At 36.0% G+C, this 14093-nt stretch overlaps 2 protein-coding genes and 1 long non-coding RNA gene across 5 annotated transcripts; 2 read left to right on the top strand and 1 right to left on the bottom strand.

Moving 5' to 3' along the window:
* The first annotated feature begins 886 nt into the window (after positions 1–886).
* On the top strand, positions 887–1737 carry LOC140969264 (uncharacterized). Its single transcript, XR_012173908.1, has 3 exons — positions 887–1122; positions 1327–1403; positions 1508–1737. It is a non-coding gene; the product is annotated as an uncharacterized lncRNA (long non-coding RNA).
* Positions 1738–2449: 712 nt separating this feature from the next.
* On the bottom strand, positions 2450–11674 carry LOC140969285 (DNA glycosylase/AP lyase ROS1-like). 3 transcript variants are annotated; one of them, XM_073430597.1, is made up of 22 exons: positions 11626–11674; positions 11448–11527; positions 11221–11365; positions 10192–10821; positions 9133–10107; positions 8713–9048; positions 7665–7755; positions 6150–7578; positions 5967–6046; positions 5764–5848; positions 5591–5682; positions 5450–5518; positions 5298–5334; positions 5120–5202; positions 4051–4482; positions 3918–3954; positions 3751–3808; positions 3435–3538; positions 3266–3331; positions 3058–3172; positions 2925–2963; positions 2450–2823 (listed from the first exon to the last, which is right to left on the bottom strand). In XM_073430597.1, the coding sequence occupies exons 2-22, from the start codon at positions 11508–11510 to the stop codon at positions 2723–2725; spliced, it is 5067 nt and encodes a 1688-aa protein (XP_073286698.1). In that variant the 5' UTR covers positions 11511–11527; positions 11626–11674; the 3' UTR covers positions 2450–2722. The 3 variants fall into 3 exon arrangements, with proteins under 3 accessions (XP_073286698.1, XP_073286699.1, XP_073286697.1); XM_073430598.1 differs by having other exon boundaries at positions 10192–10761; positions 11448–11672; XM_073430596.1 differs by having other exon boundaries at positions 11448–11672.
* Positions 11675–12631: 957 nt separating this feature from the next.
* Positions 12632–14093, top strand: LOC140969213 (floral homeotic protein APETALA 2-like). Its single transcript, XM_073430485.1, has 4 exons — positions 12632–12713; positions 12829–12873; positions 12969–13072; positions 13567–14093. Exons 1-4 carry the CDS (start codon positions 12691–12693, stop codon positions 13698–13700), a joined length of 306 nt encoding a protein of 101 aa, XP_073286586.1. The 5' UTR covers positions 12632–12690; the 3' UTR covers positions 13701–14093.

Consider the following 14093-nt stretch of genomic DNA (forward strand, 5'->3'; position numbering starts at 1 on the left):
AATATTGAAGGGGGGAAATATGTCCAAAAGGTTGACTTTAATTTAGTATCGATAGTGTAAATTAAAGTGTGCATAGATTTTTGGTGTGAGTTGGACGTTTAGCTGGACCATTTACATTGACAACGACAAAAGCAAATTAAAGCTTTTGTTTCCCCATCTCATCAGATGCATAAAAGATGAGATGCATAAAAGTGGGTGCAGCCGTGCCGATGAAGTCTTATTCCAATAGTGTTAAAGTTGAGATCCCTAGATTTGTTCTGCCTTATGATCAAATCTCTTTAATTGCGAGTAGTTTTTTCAATTTATTTATATAAATTTAATTGTTTTTTTTGTACTTTCTTTATCTGAGATAAGTAATAAACATGTCACACACCCATATTTGAGTATGGTTACATCTTTATGATATGAAATGATATCATACACATACTTTAATAAAATAGTGGGTGGAGCCCTAACATGAGCATAGGGAATACAAAAAGATTCTGGTCATTTTAGGGCCCTTTTCATAATTTTTGCAATCAATTTTCAGAAGCTTTTCATAATTTTTGCAATCAATTTTCAGCCTTCTGCATATATANAATAAATTTTTTTATTTTTTATTTTTACATCATTTTCATTGAAAGGCTGACATGATATCCAAAATACCATCAATCTCATACAACCATGACGACCATCATATCAGCAATATTAGACGTCATGTTGGCATTCATCGAATTATTTAAAACATGATTTTGATTAATTGTTGGATTAAAATCTGATCAACTTATTGGATCAATTTTATTATCTTCTCATCTCATGATCATTATCAACAACTTTTAATTATAACCACACACAAATAGAATATAAATAATGAACCTAACTCCCAACTCCTGCTTGCATGTATTTATAGTAGGCATATGTGCACTTCTAACCCCTAAACTCCCAACAAGAACCATTTCTCTCCTTCACACGCCCTCTACTTCACGAATGCCCTGATTTATTGGAGCTAATAAATCTCTAGAATACAACCAAGAACTAAAACCATGAATCGACATTTTCATATGATGATTGCTCTTATTTTCCTCCTCGTTTCCTTTACCACCATCCCCAAGTATTCTGCAAGAGAATTGGCACCCGAACAAGGTAAAATTGTTCTACAGTTCATTTACATGCCTAGCAAGAGCCAGTATAGACTATAATCTTTTAAAATTTTCAACATTTTTTGTTTCAGATTTAAAAAGTTATCTTTCGTTTAAAATATTCGTGGGTTCACTGAGGATTCTAGCTTAGGTTCATTTCCTCTTAGAATATTCGTAAAAATGACAGAAAAATCTGTATCTTTTACAGGAGAAGTGAATGTGAAGATGAACAACGTCGAGAGCCAAGAATCTGTCACAAAAATGAAAGGCTTCGATTCTTTTGATGTAATCTTCTCTCCTCGCTCTCTCTTCTCGGACTCCCTTTCAATTTCCTCACAAATGTTTCATAAAATTTGCCTTCTTTGCTTTCATATATATATATGTAGCAGATATTGATGGGTCTTGAAGAAATCAACTCATGTGAAGGAGGATCAGATGAAGAAGACTGTTCGAGGAGAAGGGACATGCTTGAGGCGCACCTTGACTACATCTACACTCAGCAACATAAACCTTGAAAATAAATTTTCCTTTTTTTTTTTGTTAGATATTTTTTAAATGAATAAGGTTCGGTGTAAGAAAGTTGTAATAATTAATAATTGTTCTTTAACTACTGTTCTTACTGAGCTGTGCCCCACACACACAAATCTATTACGTTCATAAATATATTAGGAGTAATTCAGTATTAATATCAGAGAGTTTGATGTTTTGTAAGTCAACTATTAGTTCATTGTAATATTTATTTCTAACATTTTTATTTCCTGTATTAGTATAATTATTTTGGCACCTTTACCTATATATTCACTCCCACTCAAAAATAAACATGTCAAGATTGCTATAATTCATGCAAAATGTGATCATTCTGTTGTAATGAAATACATTATTTTTTACTTCGTAAAAAAATCAGATGCATTTATATTTCCTAGTGTAATTTTGAAATTCAACTCACTATTTCTTGAAAGAGAGCCAGAGTACCCGCACATAACAAAAAGATCCTAATAAACCTGGTTAGGGAAAAGGCATATTGATTTTCCAGCATAATTAATAAGATCATAATAATTAGTCGAATATCATAATAATTAGTCGAATTTATAACGTAGTCGGATTGATCAAGATTTAAGTTACTGGGTAAAAATTAAGATAAATTGTAGAAAATCTACGTGATGTATGGATTCTACGTTATGATTTCTGTATCAAGTGGGAATCAAAGAGAGAAAATTTTACACAATGATTTCTATTTCTAAACTGTCTCATTGAGTCCGCCTCCAAATTATAGTTGACAGAAGTGTGGAAATAATCAAAAACAAGCTGAAAATACCAAAGGCCTATGTATAAAAAAAGATATAAATAAAACTTGATATTCGAAGTAATACTTTACATTTCTTCTGTTTTCAATGTTAGATGATAATATTAACAAGAAAAAAATCATCCTTGATAAAGACGCTGCTTTTCTACAAAGTTTCCCACGAAGCCTGCAACTTAAGTTTCGAGAAAAGCGACTGGATATGTACACTAATGATCCCTCGTCTTGTGTTATTCGCAAGTACAATAATAGGTGTCAATGTGCAAAGATTACGATTTATGTTAGAGAATGCTTCAAAATTTTGTTACTCGTCGCCAACTACCCTTGTTTTGCAGATATGAAATCTCCTTGCAAGTGGTTTTGGTGCCCGAGTCACCCTATCAGTTGCTCTTACACAGATAAAACCTGCCGGGAGTTTCAAAGACTCATTAACAGCACTAAACAATCAAACAACCCAGTGGTAGAATACCAAGCACAAAGTTAAGAGACTTAGATATGATTGTTACCTCTCCAGAAACAATATTGTATCTCATCTGTTGTCATGCCTATACATCAAAGAGCAATCCATAAATCAGATGTAAAACTAAGTTTCAGCAGTTACTCAACATGGAACAAAAAAAACAAATTTGTCTATTTTACCTCTAAATATTGATGTTGTGGATGTTCCACAATACAATGACCTTCTCCGAAAGTTCCAAATCCATTTTCTTGGAACAGATATTGGCTGAAGGCTGGATTCATGATCTGCAAAAACCTGAAACAAATACGAGAGCCATTGCCTGAGGCACCCCATTTCTGCAGCAGAAAATATGTCATAATAGAATGGTGACATACAATCTTCTTTTACCTCGTTGACCTGAAAATATGTCCCATTTAGAGGGAAGGACCCCCTATTTGCTGTCCGGCATGGTATCTGTTTGTGGTAGTTAATTGTCAATTTTCAGGTGAATCATTTCATTTGAAAGCTATTAGTGAAACAATTACAGCACGTAACCAAAGCTGAAATTTTTACACACCAACATTGTCCCTTGAATTAACTCCTCATTTTGTTTTTGAACCTCATCTCTCAAACAGCATGTACCAACATCACATGTTATCGACTCCTGACAACTGCATGCACCTTTTGGAGGTTGGGAAAATTTCAGTAGAAAAATAACAAAAGTTATCGGGATTTGCATCTTCAGATTTAGAAAGAAATTGATAACACACAAATATAGTTTTGCAATTTGCCATCAATTCCAAGTTACGAGAAACTAGAGATCCTTTATAGGTGCACTAGTTCTTCAAAAGACTTCATTTGCACAACATCAAGAGCGCTAGATATTCATTTACCGTTTGTCCATATTGCAAGAAGGTATGGGCATGGATCATCAGGTTCTCGTTTTTCAAACTGTTACAGAGCATATGAAAACTCAGACCAATTTTCCGATGCATTTAAATGGATTTAACACAATGCTGAAATTTACACTAGTCAATAAGAACAAAAACATGAGGCTAACCCCTGCCAAAAGAGGGTGTGAATCTGGAACTTCATAGCTGCAATAAAACGAAAGCACGACAGATAAAAACCAAATTTGTATTGGGGGTATTAAATCTTTGTCCAGAACACGCAATGGGTAATACATCACTTACACTTGGTGTACTGTCCTTAACCGGCCCACGGATTTTAGCTTAGGCATGGGAATTGATGCAGCTTCAGGGCTCAAGGCAACCAGCTCTTTTGACATGGTACCTTCTCCATTTAAGAAATTTGTTTTCTCCATGAAATCCAGTAAATTCTTAGTGAACTCTACTTGATTGAGTTTAATGGTGGGGATCTCGTCTTCAGATTCATATCCAAAATCTTCAATGTCACGCTCTGCCATTTCTATAGATGCAGGTTCGGGTGATGGGGGGAATTCTACAATAGGTTCTGAATTAAAGCATATATCCCCTACTCTAGATACATCATCATCAGAATGAACCAACAGAGGCGGATTTGTATCCATAACTTTTTGACTAGATTTAACTTGTGGCTCATCCTCGTTACTCCCTCCCTGCACTCCTGGAAGGCGAAGCCTGGCACTGCATTGAATTTACACAAATCCGCACATATAAATTATGTTTTCTATATGTTACTACTTACTTCCAAATAGTGTGTTCGGCATACTTTACTGGATGAGGTATAAAGTCTTTGCAAACCTATGATGATCTTTTTGCCACATTTTCTTTTTTATACTTCACTTTCCTTCAGCCATTGGTCCTTCTAAACGTTACTAATACACCATTTACTTCCACAAAAAAGTTCGAAAATTTCTAATTACCAAGTGAGGGTGAGTTTTTATACATAAACAAATAAAACACTTCATTAAGCAAACTAATTCAAATTATTTTTTAAAATAAAAGGGTGTATAGTTTTTTATTTGATAAGACAGTAAAAATACAAACAGTAAGAGCTACATTTTCAGGCTTCTTAGTTTCAACTTTAGGTGCTTTCAAAAGTTTAAAAGGTCAAATTGAACATCAGTATTCACATCAAAAGCAATTTTCAAATTGGCTTGTCTACCCAAACACACTCTAAGTTGGCTCACCAAAAATAATTCGATTAGATTTAAAATAATTCGATTAGATTTTAAATAACATCACATACAACGGATTAACTGCAAATCTTAATCTATAATAAATTTATTGGGATAACATGCGCAGCTAATCTGCCACTAACCTAGCATATGCACTTGCAAAATGCCTGCATTGTCCTCTCATTGGACATGCATTGCAATTGGGATGTCTCTTCGTACAAAACACCTGCAACATTCAAGATCATGTTCTCATTATCACAGTTTATTATACACAAAAGCAATAGAGATTAATGTATAAACGTAGAAAATAAAAACTCCAACCTTTCCAAAGGTGATCATCTGGTAATGGCATTCATACCTATTAAATGAAACAATTGATTTAGGAAAAGCACCAAAAACTCGAAATAATATGTGGGCTGCTTAAACAAATTTTGTCCCAAGATGTGAAAGAAGTTGACTTCCTTTTCACTTACAGTGTTTCATTTGAAATTTTGCACAAACGTGGCCAGATGTACTTCTGGATGGTATCCACTAAAGGGTAACTGTAGAGGATCGGTCATCAAAATCATTTACAATAAAGACACGCGTAAGGAATGTAATTCAGTAACACTCACTTGTTTAAAAGATGTATCTGAACATCCTCCGGAAGTGGAAGAAGAGGGACCCATCCAAGACGCACCAAAATCCGACCAACGTTGGTATCAACCTTGTGCAATATCAAAGCCCATTAATGAGGAAGTCATACTTGATTACCGGAAAATTAATCCAATCCTCAATAAAATCTTACTGGGAAGGCATGGTGACGAAGCGTCAAGAGTCTCACACACTCAGTACTCTTCAAGCCAAGTCCAGGTATGCTCAATAAGTAATTCCTAAACAAAAAAGAAAACAAGTACACCATAAATACAGCTGAGATAAACAATAATGATATCATCATATGATTGCAATACTAAAAAACACATTGCTAGTTAAATTGTTTATGGATCTTACTTTGCTTTATCAGGTGGAACATCTCTTAGCCACTCTAGATCAATAGTTCCATGATCTTCAATCATTCGATCAAGGAAATCCTACAGATACAAGTAAAAAAAGAATTTTTAAACCGACAGATGAAGTTTAATTCTTTCGTTTCCCCAAAACCACACATTTTCATGATTTGAAATTATATATGACCTTGATTCTACCAGCAAGAATGTTGTTCATCCCCCGGTCCATGATCACTTTAGCAACCTCTTGAACTGAAGCTTGTCTAACTGCTTCCCAGTCGGCAGAATCAATGTTATCATTCACTGAATCGTTTGATTTGCCACAAGAATATTGTTTCCTCAAGTCATCCCAGTTAACAGGGCTTTCTTGATTCTCTTTCACTTTGCGTTTGTTTCTTCCTCCTGCAGATTCACGGCTCTTGCCTACATTGGGTAGACCGTTGATATTTATGTTTCCAAGATCTGTCACAAGATTTTGAGATCTAGTCAAACAGCTTGACGCATTAAAATCCAAATTGGGTGTCGTGTCTGATCTTAAAGCACAAGTATTGCTTTGAGAAGCTCCAAATTTCAAAATACTTGTGCTTTTATCAGTCAAACAATCCAAATCAGATGTCTTGTCTGGTCTTAAAGCACTAGTGTTGCTATGTGAAGGTCCAAAATTCAAAATAGCTATGCTTTTATCACACGACCTTGTATTATCTTCATGACTGTAATATTGCTGGAGAAATGTATCTTCTTCAACCAGTAAAGTCTCTCTAAATATAGAAGAATTTTCACCGGAACAAGGTATAGCAATGGTGGTCGAACTTTTACGTGCAGACGAATCTGGAATACCCATAGCTGTGTCTCCATATTTCACATCAGTTATGCATCTATCACAAGAACTTATATGCTCCCCACGATTGTAAAATGCATAATTCTCACCGGTACAAGGTCTAGAAATGGTAGTTGAACTTTCATGAGAAGAGGAATACGGAATGCTTGAAACTGCACCACCAAATTTTGTATCACTCGTGCCTTGACCACTTGATATTTTATTCTCTTCGTAACCGTGAGTGCGCTGGAGCGATACATTTTCTTCCACCTTGAAAACCTTCTCCCTGATTATAGCAGAATTCTCACTAGTACAAGTTATAGAAATGGTATCTGGACTTCTACAAGAAATGGAACCTGCAGATGCATCTCCAAATTCCGTATCAACTATGCTTTGATCACATGAGATATTATTCTCTTCCTGATTGTTAATATGCTGGTGCGATGCATTTTCCTCCCCATGTAAAACCTCCCTAAGTACAGCAGAGTTCTCACTAGTACTTAGTTGAGAAAAGGTAGTTGAACTTTTAGAGGAAGGGGAATCTTGAATTCCCTGAACTGCATCTTTATAACTTCTTTCATCCACACTAAGAGTCTTAGTTTTGGCACAAGAGCAAATTTGTCTCATATCTTGCTCAGTTGAACATAAGCATGGTTTCTCGTTATTCCTATCAGTAGATTGATCACAAGCAATCTTAATACTATCAACAGATTCTTGATGGCCCACATTATTCTTGCTGGAATTACTCCGTTTATTCACAGATGGAGGAAATTTTGCAGCAAGAGACATAAAGGCAGAACTGCATCGCAACAAATTCAAAACAGGTTGCACTTTTTTAAAACATGTGAATTTTCTTGCAACAATTTATATAAAATTCTCCTTTACCTCGAAAGATGGTCACTGACGTTCTGAGTTAGGAAAACTCCAATCACCGAGTCAACAACTGACCCTTTCCATGGAGAGAATCGTCTGTCCCCTGGAACGATACACAGTAAAAATAATATTATAACAAAATCAATCAGAGGTATAACAACATCAAAAGTGAATCAACATAATAGTTCATAAATGATGCATCACATTCTCCTTAGTTTAATGATCATTGTCTAGATAAAAGACAGAAAGAATGGAGTCAAGAGAAAACAAATAAATTTAAATAACTTTTTCTTTTCAATTATTAGATGCCGGCCACTCTTTCTTCATCCTGATCAATGGCCTTTTAAAACTCCAGAAACATTCTTTCAAAGATATCTCCAATCACGGGACCACTTCTGAATGTTATATACAGACATCAATCTCATGCTTCATGTTTTCTTTTCTAAACTATTTGTGTGTATTTTTAATTAATCAAACCAATAAAATCAGAATTCATTAATCTAATTCTATCCAAACAGGTTTACTTTGAACATATGTCAAAAGTAAAATTCAAAATTATATTAACTTTTGAGTTTAAAATACTAAATGTTATTGAGTCTGAACCATCACTTGGCGATGATGAAAAATACTGACAGTCTTTATGTCATCTGAAGAAGCCACTAAAATAATTTTTATAATTTTGGCCTCGGTCTATTAATCGCACCTTAAATTGAATTATAGAATTCTTTGATAATAAAAGTTTGAAAGAAAATAAGAAGACGACGTTTATCATATAGTAAAGTCATTAAAAAAATATAAAAAATTCAACATAAACAAAACAAGAGAAATACTCATTTTATATTTAAGTGGCACTCACTTAATCATAAAGTGATATAGTTTAATTCAAGTGTTTTTCCCCAAATTATGAGCTAAAAATATCAACTATTTCTCAATTGAGAGAAAACAAATAATCACTGTCATCATAACATTCTTATTTAGTATAACACAGAAGCAAAGAACATCAAGCTAGACTTTTGCACTGTGCTTTATCAATAAAGTGTAATAACGAGGTCCATGATACCTTGTATATGATGCATGCAAGAAATAAACGATTCAATTCGTCCACTAATCATTTCTCTGACACTATCCCAATTTTTTTTGGTTTCATCGTCTCCTTCTCCAATGTCTTCACTCCCATCAGTTTCCATCAGCAATTTCCAGACCCTCAATGTCTCAGCATCAAGATCAACTTTTGGCAGTAGTTTCCGTCTCTTTGAAGGATCAAACTTCCGTTCGTAAGGAAGAATTGCACCACTGACTTTTTGATCCCGCACCACAAGTTGGTTGTTGACTTCTGATATACATAGTCTCTCAAACATCTGGCTAATAAAATCAGTCATACCTTGGACTTCATCCGCTGAAAGAAGAACCAAACACAAAAAATCAGTTTGTCAATCCTTGTAAAGAAATATGTTGAGCCAAAATAAACATTGATACTAACCATTTAGGTTCGAAAACATATGTTTTAGGTCAAGATGTTGTCCCACAAGAATTGGAGTCTCGATTAAACTATTTGCATCCAAATATGGAATGTGCTTGCCAGAAATCTCTGCACAATCTTCAACATTTTCCTGTGCAGTATCTTGGGTTACGACACTAAGGGCTTTTGAAGGAAAAGCTGTTGGAACCAGACACGTGGATGATAAATCACGCCTTCGAGCAGACATATTCGATCGCTTCCTTTTGTATTCCGACCAACTTAAAGGAGAAATACATCCTTGTGGTTCTCGATGTTTCACTTCCTCATGCATACCCAAAAATTTAGTCTTCCGACTACGATTACAAGATCTCTTTTTTCTAAATTTTGCCATAGGACACAAGCTCCATACACAGTTAAAAGACTTGGGATCAGTCATTGCATCCATTATCTGTTTTGGGCTGGGCTGATTCACCCTTAAATTATACTCTTTCATTACGAAATCGGACGACAATTCGTTGCCCATGACCCTTTTCTGATGCATCCCATCAGCTAATTTCGTAGACGGACATCTTTTTACGACTTTTTCGACAGTTCTATCAAATTTACTTCTTTTCGTGGAAGTTACTTTACGTTTAATACATGGATCCATTTTTTCCAGGAATTTAGGTGCTCTTTGTTGTTGCGTTCTTTTTTTCTTGAATATACTTGGAAAGTTTGGTCCAAGTTTCCTGCTGTTCTTTAGACACTCGTTTGGTCGGAGCATCCTTTTATAGACTTTCAAGCCAGAAAATCTAGCACCATACCGCATCTTTGACCCTTCTTCTGGTGTATTTATCTTTTCCTCGAATTTCAAACCTTCCTTGTACAAAGGGTTGCTTCTAGTCTTCTTTCTGCGTTGATATCGCTGGACAATTGCTCCGATTTCAGGGCAGGAGTCGAAATCTTGCACTTCCAAATTGAAGTTGACGTCCTGCTTTGGGGTATCTTCTAAAGAATCTGCCGACAGAATGAAAGTGTTATTGTAGATAGAATCTTACTTTGGATATAAATCACCTTAGAATTGGTAGTTTTCAATATTACCTCTTAATGAGCTTCTTTCAGTACAAGCATTCATTGAATCTGTGAAACCTTCTACTGCACAATAAGAAGTTTGATCAACTGCATCCCCATGAGCACTTGAGGAATTCTCTGGGCGTTGAAATCCATCCACCATTTGGACATGCTCGTCTTTTGCAAATGGAGTTTTCATGACTTTGGCATTGGTCGCCCCATCAATCAAACCACAACTATCATGCCCATGCTGATCCCTGGCATGGTTTTCAAGATCGAAATCCAGTTCTTGTCTGCAAGATTTTGTAGCACTTCCTAAGTTTCCATCAAAAACTTCCTGTGGATTCCCTTTTCTCAGGCACTTCCTCTTATCGAGTGGACTTGTTCTAGGGATAGATCGCCTTGGAGTTTTTTGTTTAGGTGTTAAAGGATTAACAGTCTGTGATTTCAGAGTTTTTCTGGGTTTGGTTTCGTCGAATACTTTTGGTCTGTGTTTTTTCATCTTTGGTCTCTTTTTTTTACTCCAGCTAACTCCACAACTGCCAAATTTTTCAGAATTTGGACGACCCGGTATATCTGAAGCTTTGGAAGTTGTAGAATCTGACCCAAAATTGTGATGTACCTGTTCATCCTTCCTGGTTTCTTCGTACTCCACTTTGTCTACACCAAAATATCACAATATCGCAAAAAAGAATCCTAACTATCAAATGAGATACGGTATTTCAAAGAACGTTGATTTTTTAGCCTTAGCAGCTCTGTGAATTTCATGATTTCAAATAGAAGTTAGAATCGTGGGAAATATTTTCTTGATGTGTTACTATGTTAGTCGTGTGAGAAAAGCCATGTTATTTTTCCCCCCTCGAGTCCATATTCTCCATGTATAGTGGATTTTCTACCAAAAGCTTTCACTTTTATCCTATTGAACAGCATCACAATTAAATATAAAACTTGAGAGAGAAAATTCATCACTGATCAAGCAGATGAATTACCAAGGCGAGCACTGTTTCTTAATATACAATTTTGCAAAAAAATTATAGATACGATAAAATTTTGCAGTACCTGATATACCACCATTCAAACCCAAAGAAGCATTGCAGCCTGAATTCCCAGAAACATTAGCAAAACATGCATCACTAGCACTCAAATTCCCAAGTATGCGATCACCGCTGTCCCTCTCTTTCCCCGAATCAACTGCTGAATAATCCTGTTTCCCGAATTATCAAAAAATTAAGGGCTTTGGGGAGAACCCACACGTAATTCAAGCAAAAATTACTTCAAAACCTTACCTGCACCGTTTTCGCCGGTGTTACTGGCACCCAATCACCATCATCCTTCCACTCCCCGGCCATCACAAACTCCGCGCGAGCTTCAACCACAGGTAGAGTTTGTATTAGTAGAGAACCAAAGGAACCCAAAAAGAATATAGAAAAGATTCGTAAAACTTGTGGAAAGCTTTCGGTAAACTTTTCGTGATGAAGTTTGGGGAGTTGCACGTGATCGGGAGACTAGTGAGTTTAACTTGGTCAGCGTCCTGATTAAGTTAAAAAAATGGTATATATTCATAAAAAATTATATATGTATATATTTTCATACTTATATATATTTATAAATAGTTTATTTATGAACATAACAAAATCATATAAACCCAGCCATAAAAAAATCATATAACTCAAATATTTGTTGAAAAACAATTTTTTTATTAATATATATATATATATCATCTATAAATATATCTACATATATGAAAGCACCAAAAAGTTAAAATGGGCCTGTTTTTGTTCCGTTCCCAGTAACAAAAATTTTACGTGTGTTGTTGTGAGCCCTCCACCGCAACAGACAAAATAAAGAAACCTGTGGGCCCGGTTGAAAAAGAACAGGTCAGTATCTTTCTCCCCTTCTTTCCTTTCCTTCTTTCTAACATTCTCTTCACTTGTTTATTATTTCCTGAGCTCAGCATCAAGGCCAAAATCGATCTACTCGCAACCGTGAGGAATTCATCTGCCATTTCTGTCGACTTTAGGCTTCATTCGACTTACTTCACGCTCTAACATATACACAGAAAAACTCCGCATACGCACCTGCTATGGCGGCGGCGGCGGCAACTGCTATCAAAATCGAAAACCCTAGAAACCTCTTGAATCTGGATTCGGATCCGACGACGAAAGATGCCTCCTCTAACATCACAGCGACGTCCTCCGAATCAGATGCTGATAAATCGACGGGTAAGTTCGAGGAGGCCGAAGCGAAAACGAGCGGTCGAAATTAGAAAATTGAATTATTTTTTCCTTGAATTGAAGTTCTTATTCGATTAAGGTTCATGTTATCGAGTGATATCGAGCAAATGCTCTACTTGAGGTCATTAGTTTATTTAAGAAGCACAAGGTGGCACACAGGTTATCAACCACCATAATTTGAGCTCAACTTAGATTCTTGATGTATTCGAACATCTGTACTCATAGTCGAGTCTCCAGAGGGAGCTCAAAGTATCGGGGAGTTACATTGCACAAATGTGGACGATGGGAAGCACGGATGGGGCAGTTTCTAGGCAAGAAGTAAAACGGCATCACAAAAACTGAGACTACTTATAAAAAGATTGATATGTTATTAATCATAATGATATACAAGAAATGGTGTGATATTCATCGTTTTTGGTATGTTGCATTGAAGGTATATCTATCTTGGATTGTTTGACAGTGAGATAGAGGCTGCAAGGTGAATGTTCAAGAAACATCACTTAGTAAAGCCTTCTTCATGTCTAAATTTGTCTGAGGATGCTGGTTTGATCTGCATCTGTTGATGTTGATTAGGGCATATGACAAGGCTGCTATCAAGTGTAATGGAAGGGAAGCAGTCACCAATTTTGAGCCGCGCACATACAATGAGGAGATGAACTCCGAGACGAACAATGGAGGTAACCACGTTGAGTAACGTAATTCATTTTTAATCCTACACGCTCGAAATATTGTCCAACTCTTCGCTTTAGACCTTTGAAAAATTTCTTGTTTTGATTCACATGCTGTCCTTGATTTCTCTTAGCTGGAAAAGCCTATGATCTAGATTTGAACTTGGGCATAGCTCCCCCTCATGTCACCAATAGACAAACTCGTAACCTCGAGACGGGAAGTTTTATGCTCGACCTTGGGTAAGAGAAACTGCCTCAAGATGAGGCAATGGCAATTGTTTAGATTCAAATACAGAGTTTGCTTTCTCATGATTTTGTTCTGTAAGCTTGAATGTGATCTCTCATTCGGTTTCTCATTTCTTGCTGCAGAACGCTGAACACCTTTTAGTCTGGAGTGAAGCAGATTCCAATTTTCATCCCATATACAAAGTAGTCCATTTTTGCTGTACCTATCCTTCATTGTGTTATAACTTCACTTCATTCTCAACATCTGTTTTGTGCAGGGAACGATTATAGGAATGAAGGTCATGGAAATGAATTCTTTAGCCAATTGGACTGTTTGGACATCCCCCGATCATTTTCATGGCTATCCTCCCATACCTTTCTTATGTACCGCAGCATCATCAGGATTCGCTAACGCAAGTTTCGCAGCTTCCAATTCACGTAACTCATCCCATCACAACTACTCGATGATATGAAAGCAGCCGCAACATTTTGAGCTTGTCTTCCTCGTCACACCGACTCGCAGAGGATATCCAGAGTTTGTGTACTAAAAATACAAATCCATACACATATGCTGGTAAAAACGCTTTTAGTTTCTGTCCTAAATAGCAAAGCGTTTCACAAATCTGAATATGAATCATCAAGTCTTCCCACTTGAAATTTGCATTTCCAGTCTCAGCACACTGCTGCATTTGGCGATTTTATGGTAAAACTAATGCAGATGTAATCCATTTCTTGTTTCATTGTACTCAAAAGATTTTTGCTAACACCAGTAAATCCATGTATTGAATTAATGTATTGGGTTGAG

Source organism: Primulina huaijiensis, unplaced genomic scaffold, assembly GCF_012295235.1.
Source record: "Primulina huaijiensis isolate GDHJ02 unplaced genomic scaffold, ASM1229523v2 scaffold40277, whole genome shotgun sequence".
Taxonomy (NCBI): Eukaryota; Viridiplantae; Streptophyta; class Magnoliopsida; order Lamiales; family Gesneriaceae; genus Primulina; species Primulina huaijiensis.